Source organism: Colletotrichum aenigma (genome assembly GCF_013390185.1).
Source record: "Colletotrichum aenigma strain Cg56 chromosome Unknown KSG_Cg56_contig01, whole genome shotgun sequence".
NCBI classification, from domain to species: Eukaryota; Fungi; Ascomycota; class Sordariomycetes; order Glomerellales; family Glomerellaceae; genus Colletotrichum; species Colletotrichum aenigma.
The window spans coordinates 2,695,097-2,715,238 of NW_023500907.1; the positions used below are offsets into that span (position 1 = coordinate 2,695,097).

Here is a 20,142-nt window from a genome sequence, read left to right on the forward strand (position 1 = left end):
TGACCCTTGCTCCATTCCGCCGCCATCAGCAGCGACGGCGGCGGGGGACCATCGAGCGTTGGGCCTGCCATCCTTGCTTTTTAGAACTGGCGCCGCCTCATTCACCAGCAGTCCAGTCCAGACCGCTGTGCAGCAGCCAGGGTCTCCCCACCTGAGTTTGATCCGCGTGAGACGTCCCGCCGAGTCGCCCTAGCAGAAGAGTCCCCGAAAAAAGGTCAGAAGTTGGATTTTATTTTGGAATCGACGAGGGCAGGGAAAAGAAGAGAGAGGTCTAAGTTGCAGAGAGTTTGGTGTTTGGAGTCACAGATCGTGTAGGGCCTCAAACCAAACAAAGCTTCCTCTGAGAGCCTGACTTTCTCAGCTGGCCAGAGCCGGGCTGTCGTTGAGTGAATACGGAAACCGCCCAGAAACGGGAACAGTGACCGTTACCGTTACAGTCGTTGCGAGCTCGTCCTGCAGTGAAAGCAAGAAACATCAACCAAGAAATCAACCAAAAACCTCGACGGATCCAACCCAGTGTAGTGCAGACGAGCCTGGACTTCCTGCCCCATGAATCCATTGACGATCCCATCGGTGGGACTGTCTAATTGATGACCTCCTAGTGCCCTCTGTATCGCTAGTAGCAGAGTTAAGATCTGATCTTCCCAGCCGATCCACTCACACTCCGTCTTCACCGCAAACACCTTGGTCAGCCCGCGACGTCAGCCTGCATCTCCCCGGCGGCTTGTAGGAAAAGCAGCAGGGATGACTTCTCGAAGACTTTCCCGACAGACCTTCCGAGAGCTAATCTTGTAGGCGTAGGCCCTACCCATAATATTTGCTGAGGGAAAAGGTACCCTTCCACACAGGTTCAAAATGACAGCGGTCAACTGTCTCTCAGCGCGAACATTAGTGTGCCAGTCCAATCATGATTCTCTAAAGCCATCCGTTCCATCTGCTTTTAGATGCCGTCTGATGATAATGTACAAATGCTAGGAAAAGCCGCCTCCGAGGTCTATAGTCTGTTTTACTTCTTCTTCGCGATTGTAGGGTTCAGTCCACCAACAACCCAAGCCGCAACAAAGACAAACACCATGCTGGCGAAGACGATGAGAGGCTTCCGCAGAGCAGAAGCCACCGAGTAGTCGTATGTTACAATCACCTCGCGGTCTCGGAACTCGTCAACAAGGTTCTGAGCCTTGAGGGTAACAGAGGTGCGACCGACGGTGTCGAGGTAGGTCTGATGGACGCCAACAGCCGAGTCAGCGATGGCCGACTGGGGAATGCTGGTGTAGATCTTGACGTTCCTATTCGCAAGTTAGCGGGCCCTCGCATGAGGAATATTACCATGTTACTTACGTGGCTCCCTCGGGGAGAAGGATGCGCAGGTTGACCTGGCCGTATTCAATACCCTCGGGCTGCTTAGGTCCCTCGAGGAAAGGCACATTGACAACGTACTTTCCGGCCTCAACGGTGCGGACGAAGTTCTTGGCATCGGAATTCCAGCCGATTGTGAAGGGGTACTTCCAGCCACCAAACACAGGGTAGCGGGGCTTGATCTCCAAGAGAGCCTCGCGCTTGTTGCTACGGAATCTCGACGTCGAAACGTTGCCAATAGCATCGGTGAAATAGGCGTCGGCGCTACCAACCTTCAGGGGAAAGCGCAACTCCTTCAGAGCGTAGGTGTTGGGGTTGAAGTATTGCGACTGCTGCCACTTGACGCGGTTGAAGAGCTTGGACAGGTTCGCGCCGCGGTGGTAGAGCTCGTATCTCTCCTCGAAAGCCACGTTTCCTCCCCAGTGGCTGACCTCGATGTCACGGTCGAGCTTGGAGACGTGAGTAACGGGCTTGGTGAACTCGAATCGCACTTGGGCCTTGGAGACGGCACCGGCGGGCTTCTCGTCAAAGGGGCCGTAGGTGAGCTTCGAGCCGGCCTTCTGAGGGAACTCCTTGATGTCACCGCTGCCAGGGAGCTTGGTGTAATCGGGGATGTTGGACGAGTGTGACTTGAGCTCGGTCTTCTGCTTCGTCGTAACGTAGGCCGAGGGAGCGTACACTGAAAAGTCGTAGACAAGGAACTGGTTTTCCTCCTGGGCGATCGCGGCGGGTAGGGGCTTGTAGGCCTTGAGGAGGTAGTAGGAGATGCTCAGGGTCTGCTGGCCGCCAGCCTTCAAGGGCGCGGGAAGCTTGATTTTGTAGTACTGAATCTCGCTGCTAGGCTGTCAGCACAATGGTGGGCACGAGAAGGATCAGGGTTGTACCGACCTCGAAGGATCGAACTCAACAGCGTCAACAGCAAAGGGTCCAGCTTCGGGGTCCTTCCTATCCTTGGCCTCGAAGCCGCCAACGCGCGACATCTGGTCGGGGGTGAATGGCAGATAGTATTCATCTTGAGGTTGTTTATCAATGTTCTCGATCAGGACATTGATTGACTCCTTGACGTAGTTCTTCTCGAGGGAGATGATGTGTACAAGATTGGCGTTCTTGAAGACCTGAGGCGGCTTGAAGGTGGATGGCTGATTGACTTCCGACTTGTCTGCCGCGGCGGAGCTTGCGACAACTGGGGAGAGCAGGCTCAGAAGCCCAGCGGCGATGGCGAAGGCTCTCATGATGTGGAAAAGTCGAGGGAGATGCTCATTTACAGAGCGCTCCCGGCAGTGAGAATCAGAAATGGGAAATAGCGGTTGTTGAGGCGCAATTGGGGCTTTCACTCCATTGCCGAGTTGATGATCTGGCTCCTGAGACAGCTACCCCCAGCCAAAAGCTTACGGATACGTTGCTTGACGGCGCGCACGGGCCAAGTCTAGCTGGGAACCGCCGGCTCGGGTCAATGCAAGTCCGGTAGTCCCTCCCGCCAGGTCCAGTCAGGTCGGGCCCGTCCTCTGGCACCTGCCACATTTCCGGGGGCAGGCCACGCGGCCAGCATCTCTAATCTGAGGCTAGAGAGCATAGCTCCAGCCACACTTTGGCCGTCCACCTCAACGACATTTTCTGACACTTTCCAGCTTGCTTCTCGCTTGGCGTTGCGGGGCACCTGTTTTCCAATGACGATTGGCTTCGGGTATTGGTGGGGCAAACAGCTTCTCTCTGCGCTGTGGTTGAGCTGCGATTTGCTCCACGTCACACACCGAGAGCTCCGGAGTTTGGGATGGGTGCTGTGTCAGGCACCCTATCCAAGATCCTGGAGATGCTGGAGTTCATCCAAGATACCTCGCCATCTGACCCGGGCATAGGCACCGGTCTTCAAGCCCTCCGAACACGTATAATTGACCTTATTGAAGCATGTCTCGGAGGTTCAACATACCCCTACCTAGCAAAGGCTCAGAACAATTAAGTTCAGTTTAGCCCTAGAAAGCAACCCGGTCCACAACAGACCGCTATCGCTACGGCGTTCCTGGGCGCATCCCAGCTGAGTAAGGCCGCTGCAAATCTCGTAATAACCACTGGACGGGGCTTGACGGCTCTGCTCCGCGGCACCTAGTGGGACAGACGATGAGTGAGAAAAAAATAATCGCATGTCTAAAAGCTGCCAATTGGCCCCGTTCAGTCACAGCTTTGGCGATTCAAGGTGTGCTGATTTTCTACCTCAGCGGTTTCGGGGATCAGGACTCGACCCAAGACCAAGAGAAAGGCAGGGGCCACAGATTGTGCAGGAGCGTGCAGTCTACAGTGTGTGCTAAAAATGAGGTCTGGTCAAGGTCCCCTGTGAGACGCCTTGCTTCCAATCCGCGCAGGACCCCTCCACGCTGCACCTTCCTCAGCCCACTCAAGAAGCTCTATTCGTACGGCCGACCTCTCACCTTCAGTCATCTGATCCACGCACCTTCGCCCTTTCCTCAACGTCACAGCAGTCGGTATCTCTCACCACCACAAACTGTTTGACCGCCCACCTATACAGCAACGCCACGGATTTGTCGTCCTCGAGCATTTCACTTCACATTTGAATCGACCTACATCCCCGTTGCCTCTTTCACCACCTACAACCTAAATTCGACCCCTCACCATCTTTACCCCGCCATTTTCCAGAGCTACCGGTCAAAATGGTTGGTCTTGGTCCCAAGGTCCCGCCCTCTAGGAAGGGTAAGTTCAAACTCACGATTTCTTCCATTGTTTTCCCCGGATCGACTGTCCGAACATTCGAGATGGAGGGAACGGAGCCATCGGACCCTGGTCTTTGATTGAGACAATGCTCGAGACACCCTACTATCGAAAGTGCTGGCAATTGTACCGCTCCCACACCACGCAACTCATGCAGGCGTCACACCCTCCCGGCCTCCTCAACGCCTCATCCTCCTATCCCCATCCCGCACACACCTACATCATCACCCAATGCCATTCCTGGCTGCCACTTTGACGTTTCCCACGCCTCCTGGGTCGGAGTACACGGTGCGCCACAAGGCTGGGCTGCTCTGCTGAGCTACTCCGACGGAGATACCCCAGGGCAAAGGGGTAGCTTGTCAAGCAATGCCTATTTCATTGGGAAAGGTGCCCAAATACTTAGCGTTGAGCTGGGACACGGTCTCACTTATCAGACACTCCCCCACCTTCACCCCAGCTTTCTTCTTTCCCCAGAGCTGCCAGTTGGTATAACAAGCTGGCAAGCGCCGTTCCTGTCTGCTTGGCTGCTTTGTGTTGACCGCTCCCTGCTTGTCTGTTGCTGTTTGCCCTTTGTTGCTCAGATCTACACATCTGCTTTCACTCCTCGATCACTGGTGATACCCTCACACGAAATAAGTCGCGTGCCCAGAGGCTGAGCAAATAGCTCGAGAGCGGTGTTTCCAAGCACAACCTTTGTCTAGTCTCACCCTTCATCATGGTCGACAAGGCAATCGCGCCCCATACAAGGGAGCGCTCCTACCACCATACCGATATCTTTAACCCCAATCCCTCACGGAAAAGCAAGCAATTCCTACCAAGGAGCCTATTTTTCTACTGCGATCGCTAACCATGAGTGAAATTCTAGGCTCCATGGCCGATGTGCCCAAGGACCTTCTTGCGGAGGTCCAGAAGCTTGAGCAGCAGTTCACGGTGCCTACCGAGAAGCTCAAGGCTATCAGCAAGCACTTCATCTCGGAGCTTGACAAGGGTAAGTCTCAACTGTAAAAAAGGTCGGCATCTGAATAGCCGCTAATATGACCATAGGTCTGAGTGTCGAGGGCGGTAGCATCGTAAGTCATGACAACAAGGATTGAGCCAGCTTCTACATGGTTTTCTGACTACAGTACTAGCCCATGAACCCGACCTGGGTTATGTCCTTCCCAGATGGCTATGAGACTGGCACCTTCCTGGCTCTCGATATGGGCGGCACCAACCTCCGTGTCTGCGAGATCACCCTCACCGACCAGAAGTCCGAGTTCGACATCATTCAGTCTAAGTACCGCATGCCCGAGGAGCTCAAGACCGGAAAGTCTGATGAGCTTTGGGAGTACATCGCCGACTGCTTGCTGCAATTCGTCGACACTCACCACCCCGATCAATCCAAGGACGAGAAGATTCCCCTCGGTTTCACTTTCTCCTACCCTGCTACCCAGAACTACATCGATGAGGGTATCCTTCAGCGCTGGACCAAGGGCTTCGACATCGACGGTGTTGAGGGACATAATGTGGTCCCCTTCCTTGAGGAGGCCCTGGCTAAGAGAGTAAGGGCGCGAGAGGTCCTTGGATTTGCCGCATGTGCTAACATGTCCCTAGAACGTCCCTATCAAGCTCACGGCTCTGATCAACGATACTACCGGTACTCTGATTGCCTCGGCTTACACCGACACCAAGATGAAGATTGGCTGCATTTTCGGCACTGGTTGCAACGCCGCCTACATGGAGAACTGCGGCTCCATTCCCAAGCTTGCCCACATGAACCTGCCCCCTGACACCCCCATGGCCATCAACTGCGAGTGGGGTGCCTTTGACAACGAGCACCAGGTCCTGCCTCGCACCCCCTACGATATCATCATCGACAAGGACTCCCCTCGTCCCGGCCAGCAAGCTTTCGAGAAGATGATCGCCGGCCTCTATCTCGGCGAGATCTTCCGCCTGGTCCTTGTTGACCTCCACGACAACAAGTCCATCCACATCTTTGAGAACCAGGACATCGCCAAGCTTCGCAAGGCCTATACCCTGGACTCCTCTTTCCTGTCCGCCATCGAGGAGTACGTAACAATCTGGCACCCTGTGTCCGTGTAAGAACTAACATGTCACAGCGACCCGTTCGAGAACTTGCAAGAGACCAGCGATCTGTTTGCCTCCAAGCTTGGCCTCAAGGCTACTCGCCCCGAGCTGGAGCTCATCCGCCGCCTTGCTGAGCTCATCGGCACTCGTGCTGCCCGCCTCTCTGCCTGCGGTGTCGCCGCCATTTGCATGAAGAAGGGCTATGAGAGCTGCCACGTTGGCGCTGACGGTTCGGTATTCAACAAGTACCCTCACTTCAAGGCTCGTGGCGCCCAAGCTCTCCGCGAGATCCTCGACTGGCCCGCCAAGAAGAGCACCAAGGAGGAGGACCCCGTCGAGATTCTCGCTGCAGAGGACGGCAGCGGTGTTGGTGCCGCTCTTATTGCCGCCCTGACCCTGAAGCGCGTTCAGCAAGGCAACATGGCCGGCATTCTGCACCCTGAGAACTTTAAATAAAATCCCAATGGAGCGGTATGAAAAAGGAACGCGATAAGATTACAGGATTAGACGGGATTTTGCTGATTCGGTTCCTATCTGGACGGGCTCATATGGTTACGTTTACCAAAGCTTTTAGATAGCTCATACAATCAGTATCCCCATCTGGGAGTTAACCCAGGAATGTGCACGTCGGCAGTCGGAATTCTGAAGTGGTGTTAGTACGTGACCAGTGAGGTAAAGTCGGGGATTAACTTACTGTCCAAAGTCCAGTACCGGCGCTTCACACCTTCCCACTCGCCCTTGCCTGCCTCTTCCAGACCCTTCATATCGACGTCCATTTCATCCCATTCGATGTCCAGGCCTGCATCGGCCATGTGCATCTCCACAACCTTGGTATAAACATCGTAGCATATCTTGCGGTCAGCTCCAAGGCCGTTGAAGAAGCTGAAACGGCCTGCCTCGTCCATCAAGCCAGGTATGTACTCCGTGAAGAACATCTTCAGCTGGCCGTAGTCCTCGCCGAAAGTGTCGAAGTAGATGGCATCGTAAATTTCACCCTCCTCCAGTAGCTTGGGCACGATGTCCTGCCAGCGTCCGCGGTGGATCTTGTATGCGCCCTGCTCGGGTCCACTCGCCTCCCACGCTGCCCCGAATTTGGAGTCGGGCTTGTCGATGTGCTCGAGCACCTCGGGGTGCGCCTCAATGACATGGTGTCTGGAGGGCTTGGTCTCGGCAAACATGGCGTCGATGATGCCCATACCGAAGCCGACGTTGAGGATCCGCTTGCCAACAGCCAGGCCAGGAAGGACAGCGTCGACGCTCTTGCGCATGATTTCTGTCTCCCAGGCCATCATGACGCCGTTGCCGCCATCATCGACAAGCTTGCCGTCTGAGTAGGTCAGGTTTGAGCGAAGGTACTCTTCCGATTTGACGTCCGGGTCGGCGACCGTCGGCGGTACGAACTTCTTCTCCACCTCGACGAGCTCGGGGGCCTCTTCACCATCTTGAACGTCAGCCTCCATGGCTTCGGCTTCCTCGATCACCTCCACCTCCTCGTCTTCGTCCATCTGAGAGCCCAACTCCTCGTAGCCGTCCAGCAAGCCGAACAGCAGCTCGGCGCGCACGCCAGCCTCTACGCAGAGCTTGTAGAGCTCACTTTGGCCCAGGCGCTGAGCAAGGCAGCCTGGTGTCTCGTTGTTGGCATCAACGTCGTTCCAGATGGCGCCTTTAAGGAAGAGCTCGTAGACCGTCTCCTTGGCCTCCTCGATATCACCATCCTCCTTCGCAGGTCCGCATGCGCGGATCGCGGCATGGAGAGGTGTCTCGCCGGTCGTGGGGTCTTGCACGCTTGCTTTGCCAGGGGCATCGAGGAGCTTCTTTAGCTCGGAAACATCATGGCTCCAGGCGTGGAGGAGGATTTGTCGGGTCTCCTCCGGACAGTCGGTGGTGATGCGCGCTTGCAACGAGTCGTCGATCGCCATGATTGCGAGGTAAGGGGTTGACCGGGTGTGAGCCAAGGGCGGTGTCCGTATCCGGAGTGTCTGGGATCGGAAGGAAGGATTCGGGTCTGAAAAAAGACTTCGATCGGGGATCGGTGCGGCGGGGACCGGTCCGTGGTAATTTGGAGGCCGGCCGGCGCAAAGCAAGCCTTGCAACGAGTTTTCTCTCGACGGCCCCGGGTGGTGGTCCCCCGCCGCTGCAACCCCGCCATGGGCCAAAAAAAAAAAACCTTTCTCGCACTGAAGGCGCTGTGACGTACGGGGATGCACGTGCTCTTTTACCGTTCTCAATTGGCCAATGCCCCCTGCCAAGAGCTCTGGGTAGCAGCGGGTACTGGGCCCAGACGGCCTGGAGCTAGCCGCGTCTAAGCTGCATTTTACTGGGTTTGGGGCTCCATCGTCAGAGCCACTTCTGCTGCAGGACAGGCAATCCCCCCTGCCGGAAGCTTGTCTCGTAAACCGTCGGCCGCTTCCATTCCATCGCCTCCCATTTGTTTTGCCTGGGCGACCCGACCGCGACAGGCGAACGTTCCTCAACTTGCGCAGCTTTCGCACCAACTATTGGAACATTTTACTCCTGCGCCATCCGGGTAGTACGGCTAAAGAGTTGCATAGGTGAGACCCCATCTCCATTGCGAAAAGGTATCCTTTTCGATAGACTCCACCGTTTCCCTGGAACCTTGGTCAACCTATGCCTGAAAACGCAAAAGGCACCATCCTTGGTTCGGTTGAAAGGCTTTCACCGACAACAGACTTTTAAGTCCCTAGTCTCTGAAAATGGTCTCCTTTCGGCGCGACAATTCCTCATGCTAATTGTCCACGACCTGAAGACACAGGAACGAACTTGGCGACCGAGTCTAGCACCCAGCGAACCCTGGCGCGCCCGTCCTGGAATCGTCGTCATGAAGTTCGGCGAGCAGCTCCGTTCGAGCATTATTCGCGAGTACCAGTGGTACTACATCGACTACGATGCCCTCAAGGCCGACCTCAAAACAGCCACCGGCCCCGTCATCTCGACCGACAATGGCAAAGGCAAGGGCATCAAGCGCGAGTGGTCCGAGGAGGATGAGGGTCGCTTCGTGAAGAAGCTCGAGGCCGAGCTTGACAAGGTGCACACCAAGCAGCAGGTGAAGGCCATGGAAATTTCGAGGCGCATCGCCGTGAGCGAGCGCGAGGTTAGAGGCGTCGTCAATCGTCTCATCGAGCGCGGCCCTCGCGAGGATGGCCCCAGCGAAGAGGAGTTCATGCTCTTGGAGGAGGACTTGAGTGACATCATTGCCGATGTGCATGATCTTGCCAAGTTTGTCCAGCTCAACTATACTGGGTTTTATAAGATTATCAAGAAGCACGACGTAAGTTTATGCCGTGACTTCGGCAACTGGATGTTGGGCTAATGCGACGCAGAAAATGACTGGCTGGCACCTCAAGCCTGTTTTCGACACCCGACTGAAGGCGAAGCCTTTCTATAAGGAGAACTACGATGCCTCCGTAGTGAAGCTGTCGAAGCTGTACGACTTGGTGAGGACGAGAGGAAACCCGGTCAAGGGTGACAGCGCCGCTGGTGGCTCTCAGGGAAGCTTCGTTCGTAACACGACGAAGTACTGGGTCCACCCTGACAACGTGACCGAGTTGAAGCTCATCATCCTGAAGCACTTGCCCGTCCTGGTTTTCAACGCCAGCAAGGAATTCGAGACGCAGGACTCGGCAATTACATCCATTTACTACGACAACCCGAGTGCCTGGGACCTGTACGAGGGCCGTCTGAAAAAGACGGAGGGAGCCGAGGCTATCCGTTTGAGATGGTACGGTGGGATGCAGAGCGAGAACATCTTTGTTGAGCGCAAGACCCATCGTGAGGACTGGACAGGAGAAAAATCCGTCAAGGCGCGTTTCTCTCTTAAGGAGAAGAACGTCAACTCGTACATGCGAGGTGAGCTTCTGCCGGCAGCTCTCTTCGAGAAGGCGCGCAAGGAGGGCAAGAAGCCTGAGAAGCAGATTGCCGAGGACGAGAGGCTCGCTGCGGAAGTCCAATACTCTGTTCTCAAGAAGGGTTATAAGCCCGTGTGCCGATCCTTCTACAACCGCACTGCCTTCCAGCTCCCCGCCGATGCTCGTGTCCGTATCTCTCTGGACACTGAACTCACCATGGTTCGGGAAGACAACCTCGACGGCGTCAATCGCTCCGGCGACAATTGGAGACGCATGGATATTGGTATTGACTACCCCTTCTCGCAGCTTCCGCCAAGCGACATTGTGCGCTTCCCGTATGCGGTCCTCGAAGTCAAGCTGCAGACGCAGCTTGGTCAGGAGCCTCCCGAATGGGTGCGTCAGCTGATCTCCAGCCATCTTGTGGAGGCCGTGCCCAAGTTTTCCAAGTTCATCCATGGAGTTGCTTGCCTATTCCCTGATCGCATCAATCTGCTTCCCTTCTGGATGCCGCAGATGGATGTCGATATCAGAAAGCCGGCTACACACGACTTTGGTATCCACAGACCAAACCAGTCGGCGACGGCTACAACATCAGATGACGAGGATGATGACCTTGACTCTGATGACGAGGAGGGAGCTTTGATACTCAGCAACAACGGTACCACGAACGGAGAGTCCAGTCGCCAAGGAGCTGCGAGGAATGGTGCGGCCGATATCGAAGACCAAACGACTGATGCCCTCGAAGGCGAAGACTTCTTGTACGACTCGGACGAGGAGTACGATGCGGACGAAGTTCTGGAGGAGGCGCGCAGAGTTGGCGGCTGGACCTTCTATTCGGCTTTGGCATCAACGAAGGCCCGCGCTTTCGGGCAGGGTGCTGTCGATGTGTTGAAATGGGCTGTGCCCCATCCCCGTGGCTCAGTGATTCCTAGGCGAGAGGCAACCACGCAGCTTTTCGGCACCGGCCCTGTTCAGACTAAGAGGTTCAAGGCGCCCAAGGGCAAGAAGATTTACGTCCCCGTCCGCGTTGAGCCCAAGGTCTACTTCGCAGCTGAAAGGACCTTCCTAGGCTGGGTAAGTTGCCATAAGAATTTGACATCAGAATTGCTGCTGACTTGATCATCTAGCTCGAATTCTCAATCTACGTCGGCACTGTCGCCGTCACGCTGCTCAACTTCGGCTCCAAGCCTACCAGTGCCTCGTTCATCGTGGCCGGAGTCTTCACTTTGCTGGCCATTCTGTCGCTCTGCTACTCTGTCGCAATCTACCTGTACAGAAGCCAGGCAATCCGTACCAGGAGAGCGGCCAAATTCTACGACCGTTGGGGTCCCAGCGCGCTTTGCGGTGCGTTGTTCATCGCCGTGGTACTCAACTTTGCTTTTGAGGGTAGAGAACGTCAGTACTGGTGAGGCTTTGTGTTTTCATCCCCCTGAAAATAGTTTCCTTGTATCTTGTAGTATGAAGCGAGTGCTCTATGGTCGATCAGCATTGGTGGTTTTGTCAACCCTGTTTCGTTTGTTGTGATGCATTTTGGTGCCATATCAATGAGTGTTGGATATATCTGTACCTAAGAAGAGAAAGTAGACAAAAATGGACGGATCATATGGTTCAAGATAAGTCGCTAACCGAATGGTCGCGTTGCCCTCTCCCCAAGCTTATGCGTTGACATGTAAAGCTTGCGCAGATGCGCGCTTTGCTCCCAATCCTGCGAGGTCTCATCGCTCCAATGATATACGTTCTTGCCAGCACTTCTTTCCGTTTTGAGCTCTGCTGTCGCGCCCCGTAGGATTCGACATTCCAAGCTGACGTGAGCAACCCAAGCTTCTGGTAGCTCGAATCCGACGTTGCGAATGACATGCAACCTTGTTTATCTACCTAACCCAATCCTTTTTCACCCATTGGTGTGCTGTGGGAAAATACCCTGCTCAGTATAGTCGTTCTTTTGTAGCTCAGATGGGAACACCGCCCCACAACCCCGACATCTCAGGTTGTTGACAATGGCTGGTGGAGATCGAGACACATGGAGGTGCAGGCGGCTAAAGGCAGCTTCGCAGCTTCCATTTGCCTCCCTAGGGGCGGAGGGTATGTCTTACTTGCTGCCTACCGAGCCCCTCTTTGGCTGGACGATATCGCAGGGTCGATGGATTTAGACTGTTAAGTCCACTCCATAGGTATCTTCGTGGCGTTCATCTTTCCAAACTTGTGGCCGTGTCAGCCCCCGCTCAGCTGTTGGAGTTCTCAGCTTCCAACTCTTATATCTGCTTGAACTCGTTCTTTTCCCCAACCACAGTTGGATCTTCATTTCCGTCAAGGAATATTATAACGACGCATCATGCCTGTGCTCAATCCAGCGTCAGAATTCGGCCGCTGCGTGCCTCCAGATTCTCAATATGGCATCACAACCTACGCACCGGGTTGGGATTCCGCCATTGCCTTCCGTGAAGGCGATCCAAACATCATGAAGCGAGTCGTTCACATATATCCAAGATTTGGGCCTTTCGGCCCCGTTGGCGAGGTCAGCACTTCCCATACTAACACGTAATGTCGATACAATCAACATCGAGATCCCGTCCGTATCATGTGGCTGAACCATAGATTCGCTGACGCACATCCGTCCAGACACTCAGAGCTATCTGCGCCAAAATACAGACACCAGAGGGTCATGGAGCCCTTTACTTCACTTCGCCCCAGTCTCTAGATGCTGTCCGCGCTCACTCTACCCATCCTAATCGCAAGGAGAAGGTCTTGGCGGAAAGTGACCTCGGACATCGCTGCGTCGACATTGGAGGTGTGCGCATCTACCTTGTGACGTTCCCCGCCGCGAAGACGCCTGGTGTCATTGGAGCCTGGCAGAATCCCGGTATCGGTGTTTCCATCCGTCTCGCAGAGTACTTGCACAAGAACATTGGCTCGTTGACCGAAGTCGACTTCCCCGACGGTTCGACGGTGCCTCCCACAGACTACCTTCCGGAGGGAGAGGCCCACGGCAAGCTCAAGGAGCGCATCACAGGGCTTCTGCACAGAGCTGCCATCGAGCCAGAGAAGATCAAAGTCCAGAGCAAGGATGTGTTCTTGTACCAGACGGGCATGGCTGCCATTTTTAGTATTCACCATGCGCTGCTGCAGTATCGCCCTGGCAGTGTGGCAATTCTAGGCATCGCCTTTCACAGTACCGTCCACTACATTCAAGAAAACTCGCCCCATGGATATAAGCATTTCGGTCCCGTTGATCCCAAGGGCATAGACATCTTTGAAACGTGGCTGGATGAACAGGCCGCCGCTGGAAAGGATGTGAGCTACGGTCTCACCGAGTTCCCTAGCAACCCTTTGCTGGCGAGCATTGATCTTGCTCGTCTGAAGAAGCTGGTCAGTCTGATTTGCATCTCCGTTATCAACGTCCCATAGCTAACACTGGCAAAAGTCTGAGAAGCACGACTTCGTTCTCGTCCTCGATGACACAGTCGGATCCTTCGCCAGCATCGACGTTATTGCACAGTCAGATATCCTCGTCTCATCACTGACGAAGACATTCTCCGGGTACGCCAATGTCATGGGAGGCAGCGTTGTCTTGAACCCTCTCTCATCACACTACGACGGCCTCTCCTCTCACTGGGCCCAAACTTTCCACAACGAACTCTTCACCGCTGATGCTGAAGTTCTCCTGTCTAATTCGGAGGACTACCTCGCCCGCACTACGATCCTCGACCGTAACGCCGCGGCCATGGCCACCCACCTCCAGTGCCTGGCTGAAGACACTTCCTCGCCAGTATCCAAACTTCTGTACCCAATGTGTCTCCCAGACTATGACATTTACAAATCCTACCTTCGGCGGCCAACCCCTGAACTCGAGGAGCCCGGCGCGGGCTGCTTGCTCAGCATCGACTTCGAGTCCGTCGAGACGGCGAAAGCATTCTACGACCGCCTCGCCTTCTATCCGGGTCCCCATTTGGGCGCTCACCGCACGCTCAGCTTCTGCTACAACACCCTTGCATTCGGCAAGGACGCCGACGAGGCGGCGTACCATCGTTCGTACGGTATTTTGGAGGAGACAATACGGATATCGGCAGGGCTGGAGGACGTGCAAGATCTCCTGGACACACTCGACGACGCGCTCGTGGCCGCTTATGAAGTCAAGCAGCAGCGGTTGCAGGCGCCTACGACGGTCGAGGCGGTGGCTGGTACTGGTGTTGCTTCATAGAAATGGGAACTAAAGTCGAAGTCGCCGTCGCGGCTTAATCATTCTAGCTGTATTTGGCTGTGAAAAGAAATTGTCATCAAATCACGAAGCTACAAAACTCGCCTTATTCGAGATGAACCATCCAACTTGGAGCAAACGTACATGTCAGGGCAATTCCCCTCTTGCTTGTGCTTGTCCCTGCCTGGCTGTAGTGATTAACCCTTCCCAGTTTGTGGCACAACCAGCAATAGCAGTAGCACTTGTGTCCTGTTTTTGTTGCCGTCGGACACGTTATGCTGATGTATCGATGACTCTCCCCCTTGGGTAACCTCAATTCCTCAGTTCTACAGCTGAACCCCCATCTAACCAGCAATTCCTGGACAAACGACACTATACAAGCCGCACCCGCACAAAGACAATCACAGGCAATAGAAAGCACAATCGTACGGTTTGGTGTCGTATTTCTCCAACTGCTACCAACTGCAATCTAATGCCAACCAAGAGAAAACGCAAAAACCATGAACCCCAAGTCTCCGTAAACAAAGGCGCCGCCGTCGGTCAAGGGGGGTGGAGGGATATTAAGAATCGTAGCGAGGGTATCTACATCTTGTCATGATTCCTTGGACCGCTACCAAAGATTTGTTTGCAGAAGGAAAAGAAAAAGAGAAATCAAAAAAGCCGTTGCTGCGTCGTGTGTGTCATGTCTCCCATCCCGTCAACCATTCGTTCTGCTCTCTCGGCCTCTGGTATCGAAATGTTCCATCCATCTCCTTCTACAACGAGCAAACAACGCACGCAAAGCCAAAAAATTGAAGACCGAGGAAGCCAACGCCGCCTCCGTTCAACAAGAAAACATCGAGCTCATAATCTTCACCTTCCTCACCTCCGGGGGAGGTTGTTGCGGCCGTACGCGCCCGCACCACCCGAGTTCCACCCTTGGTTTACGCTGTTCTTGACGATAAGTGCTGCAGCGGCGGCGGCCGCCTGTCGCTCCTTTTGTCTGTGTCTTTCGCGAAGGTACGGAGCCGCCTCCGGCCTCATGCGGAGAATACGAAGAATCATATCGTCGCTGGGATCCGCCTGGGCCTCTTTGCGCTTCTCCTCCTTGGCCCGCCGCATCGTTCCCAGATTTCGGCTCATCATGATGGACTTGCCGCGACGGATCGTGCCCATGCTAGCAAAAGAGCCGGGACCGCCGCTGAAGGTTGGACCGAAAGTCGCCGGTGCGGACAATCGGTTCTCGTGCTTTTCCTGTAGCAACATCTGCTGCGCCCGCTGAGCGTTGGCGGCTGCCATACGCTCTGACTCTCGAATGAGATTCTGTGTTTCCTCGAAATAGAAGAAATTCAAAGCCGCCAGCTCATGCCACTTGGGTGACCTCAGCACCTCCTGCGGCACACCCAGCTGCTCGCCACTTTCGTCCTTGGCATTGAAAAAGTCGAAAAGCATCTCCAACCACCTGTAAACGATGTCCGATTCTTTCTGCGACAATGGTCTCTGTGACGAGGGCTTTTCTGAGAGAGGGGGTACCAGAAGGCTCTCAACCGCCATGAGGACTTCCTTCCAGAGGCGTGTCATGACCGCCAACATTGTGGCATCCGTTAGCGTCTCTTTCATAATGGCGAAGTTCTGATCAAAGTAGTGGAAAAGAGGTTGCAAGGCGCTCTCGATGTCGGCTTGGGTAGTGACAACGGGCATCGTGGACGCTCGCTTTTTCCATAAGGCAGTCACGGAAGATCCGATTCCGTTACCCTTTAGTAGACTTCGCAAAGTCTCATGGGATATGGTGGCGCTGATCTGAGCTCGGAGCTAATCGGGCGTTAGCAGTCTCTTCTTCGTCAGCGATATGCATTTGCTTGCTTACCTTATCCGTGATCTTGCGAACCATATCTCGTTCCGTTCGCTTGAGATGCCTGAAGGCCTTTCCGAAGTAGAACTGGATGTCGTCTCGCTCGCCTTCCATGCTGACACGCAATAGAACTCTGCCTTGCGTATCCAAATCCAACCAGTATTCTCGTGGCAGGTAATCACTAAAGTGAATAGGATCAAGCTTTAGTGATGTACGACCAACAAAGTCGTGATCACCAAAGGTGTCGTAATCCCATATGGTGGCGATGACGTTGAGAGGACCCGATACGGTGATATCGACCGATTCGTCCCATCGTGGGTTCAAGTTCCTGTACACGATTCGCGTCTTGTAGAGACGCTTCTGGTACTCGTCCCCAAGCACCACGTAAGGATCACTGTAACCACCAGGGTCGCATGCCTTCAGGTCTTCGGCTTCGACGACCTTGATTGTAAAGACGTACTTGTTAGGTCGTCTTGATTGCTGCTTAGCACCTTCCGCCCTCCGCAAAACATCAGCGCATGCATCAACATTCATGCTCTTTTCTAGTTTATCCAACTCCTGCATGGCGTATTCGATATTGTTAAGCTTGACAAATGACTGCGGGTAGAACTGGAAAGGCTCGGGCGCCTCCTTGCTGTTCCAAGCATCCCGAGCAATCTGAGCGTATTGCTTGAACATTTCTTGGGTTGTCTTGTTGGCCGCCGCTTCGTCCTGGGCAGTCGGCCGATCCATCTCCTTGGCGAACATCTTCTCAACTTCTTCACAGTACTGCCCTATTCCAGCTGCAAAAGAACGAGCAAGGGCAGTCATGAATCGGGCGTGGTGAACATCACTATCCCACTCGAGCTGATACACCTGTTCCGTGGTCTGCCTGAAGAACATGAACATGTCAATTATGGACAGACTGTGGCGCTCGGCGTCGCTGGGAATGTCGTCGGAACTCCGTTTGCGAACTTCAAAATCGTCTATGTTGATGGCGTTGCCCACGAAGTCAACCATCATAGTCTCAGCGTTGCGCACCCATCTCCAAACGAAGTCCACAAGGAGCTCCTCAATCTGAAACTCGAACGGCTTGTCTGGTAGAGCAGCGTGGTGAGTTTGTCTCAATGAGACTAGCTCTTTGTAGAGATCAAAACCATCTTGCATGTTGATTTCCACACCCTTCTCCTTCGCAACGGCAATGGTTCGTTCGATGATGTGTTGTGCGTCTCTCTCGAAACTTGGAAACATGACTTCGACTAAGACTTGCCAAGGCTGAACGCCCATGATGTCGGGAATGTTCTTGTACCGCTTCTTGATCTTGTCAGAAAGCTTGGTCACAGCCCGGCCAAGTTCGACAACATGTGTAAATTCCCATTCGGAAGCATGATTGGGGAGTTTGTCGTGTACAAAGGCGTTATAAACCTCTGTAGCGGCACGCTTCAAGCCCTCCGTAAGATGGTTGGCGAATTCCCGAGTCTGTTCTGGTTTCGGAGAAAACGCAGGATCCTGCAGAATGTGTTCCTCAAGAAGCATCATCACTGATACAATTGGTGGCGGCTTGGACTCGTAGCATCGAATCATGAGATCGTAGAGATCTCGTAGGAGAGCATCATAGAGCGCATTCAATGTTTGCTGGTAGATGGCAAAGTCGTGCATTGTCCAGCGACTCTGATCGATCGAAGCCAGTCCGAGGTTGTACTGATGAAGATGTGGGGGCTTCTTCACTTCGGGCGAAGAAGACTTGACGTATTCCATGGCGACAGATAGCTCATCCGCACCAATTTCTCTGTCTAAAAACTTCTTGGCAGACGCTTCAACGAAGCAAACCAGTCTCGAGAATTGTGGAATGCGCCAGTAGACGCAAATTTCGATGAGTAGGTCGGTCGACTGTTTAGAAATGGGCGTCCATTCGGCAGCAGGATCTGCATGTAATTGATCATATGTCATGCACACCTGTAGTATGGCCTTGTAAAACGCTCTTGCGTCTGGGGGAATAAACGTGTAGACAGCCTCCTCAAAGCTCTCGTTGGGGTCTTCGAGCCCCAAAGAACCGAGGCCGAGGGAGCTGTCGAAGTTGAGAATGGACCCATCGGGGCTAGAGATCGCCTTGCTGATTTCGGAGTACGCCTGCTGGTTGCCAAACATGGACATGGGTCGCCCAGGGAGAGGCTTATCAGCTCCTGATGACGTCTTAGCAAGTTCGGGTCGTACTGTCAAGATGTCGAGGATGATCTGTGACAGATGTGGTGCCTCGGATCCCTTCCACTCTTGAAAAGCGTCTTCGAGGTCAAAGTCCTCGCTTCTGAGAGCGCCAGGAGCGTCAGAGGCGAGACGCTGTTGATACGCTTTTACGTCCTTCAAAGCAGATTCCTCAGTCCAGACTTGGCGGTTGGCATCGATATCGGTCTGGACTTCGGAGTTCAGGCGGCCAAATATGCGAGCTACCGTTAGAACCAGTGGCATATCTTTCACGTCGTAGCTCAAGGGGACGATGACCTCGATCGTAGTGCCTCCGTCCTGGCTGGCGTCAATGGAAAGGTTCTGATCCCTAGTAAGCAGCTTATTCTCCAGCGTGTGCAGTCGGCTCATCAACTCGGGTCTGTCTCTGTCATGCCCCTGATCGCGCAGGGTTTGCGCCACCAGTCGAATAAACATGGCCATATGTCTGTCGGCCACTTCCTTCCACGAATCGTCAGCTGCCGAGGTTAACGCGGCGTGCTTTTGGTTTGCTTTGGTGGCGGAAGAGTAGAACATAAGGACATATGGCTCCAGCTTGCGATCCTTCTCGACAGACTTTTGAAAGTTCTTCTCGGTGAAGGCTGTGTAGGCTTCGGCGAAGCTGCGCTTGAGAGCTGCATCGTTGAAACCCTGCATCGGCTCCTTTCCGGTGAGAACATTCTTAATTCTCTTCTCAAGAGGTTTTTGGAAGCCATGCGGGAGCTTGATGCTGTTGGAGCCGCCGGAGACGAACTGGCCAACAAGCTCTGTGACGCTCGTATGAGAACGCTGGGCAGGTTTTGGTGCGGGCACATATTGCTTTCGCTTCTGTCTCGGTTGCAGAAGATAGTTGAGGTAGGCGACACGTAGGGCAAATGTGTATGCATCATCGTGGCTGACGACAGCAGCTCCTCTGGAGAATCCTCTTGGTCTGGTGCTCAGGCGGTTGCTACTCAGACCACGGTTTGGCATCCACGAGCTCCTAGAAGCGGACGACATGGTCGCAAGGGGTGCGTAAAAGCGGGGATTCGACGATCGGATGTATACGACGGTATCGAGAGAGCGATTATGTCGAAAGAGCAGTCATTCTCGAACCTGCGCAGTACGGCCAGGTGTGCAAGGCCCAGGTATAGTATCTCGACTTGAGGTACTGGGGGCAAGGCAGTCGATGGGGAGCGGTGGGCAGTCGTCGAGATCGTGGCCGTGGTAAACTCGTCGTGTGTCGTGGTAGACCGCGGCTCGGCTAGTTGTCAAAGAAGCAGTCTGGGTCAGCGGAGGCGAAACGAGTTGGCCGGTCTCTCGTCAGAAAGGAGGTTGACGACTTGAAGTCGTAGAGGGCGGCCGTGGAGGTGGAGGATCGGTGGTGGTGTGGTACGGTCAAGCAACCGCTCGGGGACCCTCTGTAGGTTTGGGGTTGATGTTTGGCCAGCAGGTGACACACGTCATTGGCAGAAAAGGGGATTGTGGTGACTGCCGGGACCCCTTGTACTTTTCAGGAAAAGGTGGCACGGTGGTACCTGCGGCCCTGCGCGGCGCTAAGCTGCCCCAGTCGAAGGTATTTCTGTAGGGTGGCCACTGGGCTTGACTGGGCCACAGCGCCTGAGGGCCGCAGAGTCAGGTTCCATACGATGTGCTTCTCGACCAGAGCTCACTCCTCTTTCCCTCTAATTAGCATGTATCGGGTATCGATGATGCCTGACGGGACCGGGCTATGGGCACACTGAGATGGAGGGGAGGGGGGCATCACAGGCCACTGCAGCTCTGGCCTGACGATACGACGTTCTCTTTCTTTCAAGTGTAGGGCCAGCCCGGGACGGGAGCTGCTCAGTGGTGCCTCTGCCAATGGATCTACACGGCCTGGCCCTGACATCTCAAGGGAGCCATGCGGCGAAGACGATGACCAAGGG

General features: G+C 54.4%; 6 protein-coding genes across 6 annotated transcripts; 3 read left to right on the forward strand and 3 right to left on the reverse strand.

The window, feature by feature from the left end:
- Window positions 1-1,006: 1,006 nt before the first annotated feature.
- OST1 (Dolichyl-diphosphooligosaccharide--protein glycosyltransferase subunit 1) lies at window positions 1,007-2,588 on the reverse strand (the record flags this gene model as incomplete). The annotated part of the gene is made up of 3 exons (XM_037315982.1): window positions 1,007-1,286; window positions 1,339-2,190; window positions 2,245-2,588. 3 exons carry the CDS (start codon window positions 2,586-2,588, stop codon window positions 1,007-1,009), a joined length of 1,476 nt encoding a protein of 491 aa, XP_037185476.1.
- Window positions 2,589-4,019: 1,431 nt separating this feature from the next.
- hxkA-0 (Hexokinase) lies at window positions 4,020-6,600 on the forward strand (the record flags this gene model as incomplete). Its single annotated transcript, XM_037315983.1, has 6 exons — window positions 4,020-4,059; window positions 4,943-5,065; window positions 5,122-5,147; window positions 5,208-5,618; window positions 5,671-6,125; window positions 6,177-6,600. 6 exons carry the CDS (start codon window positions 4,020-4,022, stop codon window positions 6,598-6,600), a joined length of 1,479 nt encoding a protein of 492 aa, XP_037185473.1.
- Window positions 6,601-6,751: 151 nt separating this feature from the next.
- On the reverse strand, window positions 6,752-8,063 carry RMT2 (Protein arginine N-methyltransferase 2; the record flags this gene model as incomplete). Its single annotated transcript, XM_037315984.1, has 2 exons — window positions 6,752-6,786; window positions 6,839-8,063. 2 exons carry the CDS (start codon window positions 8,061-8,063, stop codon window positions 6,752-6,754), a joined length of 1,260 nt encoding a protein of 419 aa, XP_037185474.1.
- A 920-nt stretch (window positions 8,064-8,983) lies between these two features.
- On the forward strand, window positions 8,984-11,419 carry vtc4 (Vacuolar transporter chaperone 4; the record flags this gene model as incomplete). Its single annotated transcript, XM_037315985.1, has 3 exons — window positions 8,984-9,433; window positions 9,486-11,084; window positions 11,138-11,419. The coding sequence occupies 3 exons, from the start codon at window positions 8,984-8,986 to the stop codon at window positions 11,417-11,419; spliced, it is 2,331 nt and encodes a 776-aa protein (XP_037185471.1).
- Window positions 11,420-12,342: 923 nt separating this feature from the next.
- On the forward strand, window positions 12,343-14,208 carry CGCA056_v000725 (putative cystathionine gamma-synthase; the record flags this gene model as incomplete). Its single annotated transcript, XM_037315986.1, has 3 exons — window positions 12,343-12,525; window positions 12,630-13,376; window positions 13,432-14,208. 3 exons carry the CDS (start codon window positions 12,343-12,345, stop codon window positions 14,206-14,208), a joined length of 1,707 nt encoding a protein of 568 aa, XP_037185472.1.
- An 858-nt stretch (window positions 14,209-15,066) lies between these two features.
- Window positions 15,067-19,234, reverse strand: CGCA056_v000726 (Uncharacterized protein; the record flags this gene model as incomplete). Its single annotated transcript, XM_037315987.1, has 2 exons — window positions 15,067-15,996; window positions 16,052-19,234. 2 exons carry the CDS (start codon window positions 19,232-19,234, stop codon window positions 15,067-15,069), a joined length of 4,113 nt encoding a protein of 1,370 aa, XP_037185469.1.
- Between the last annotated feature and the right edge of the window lie 908 nt (window positions 19,235-20,142).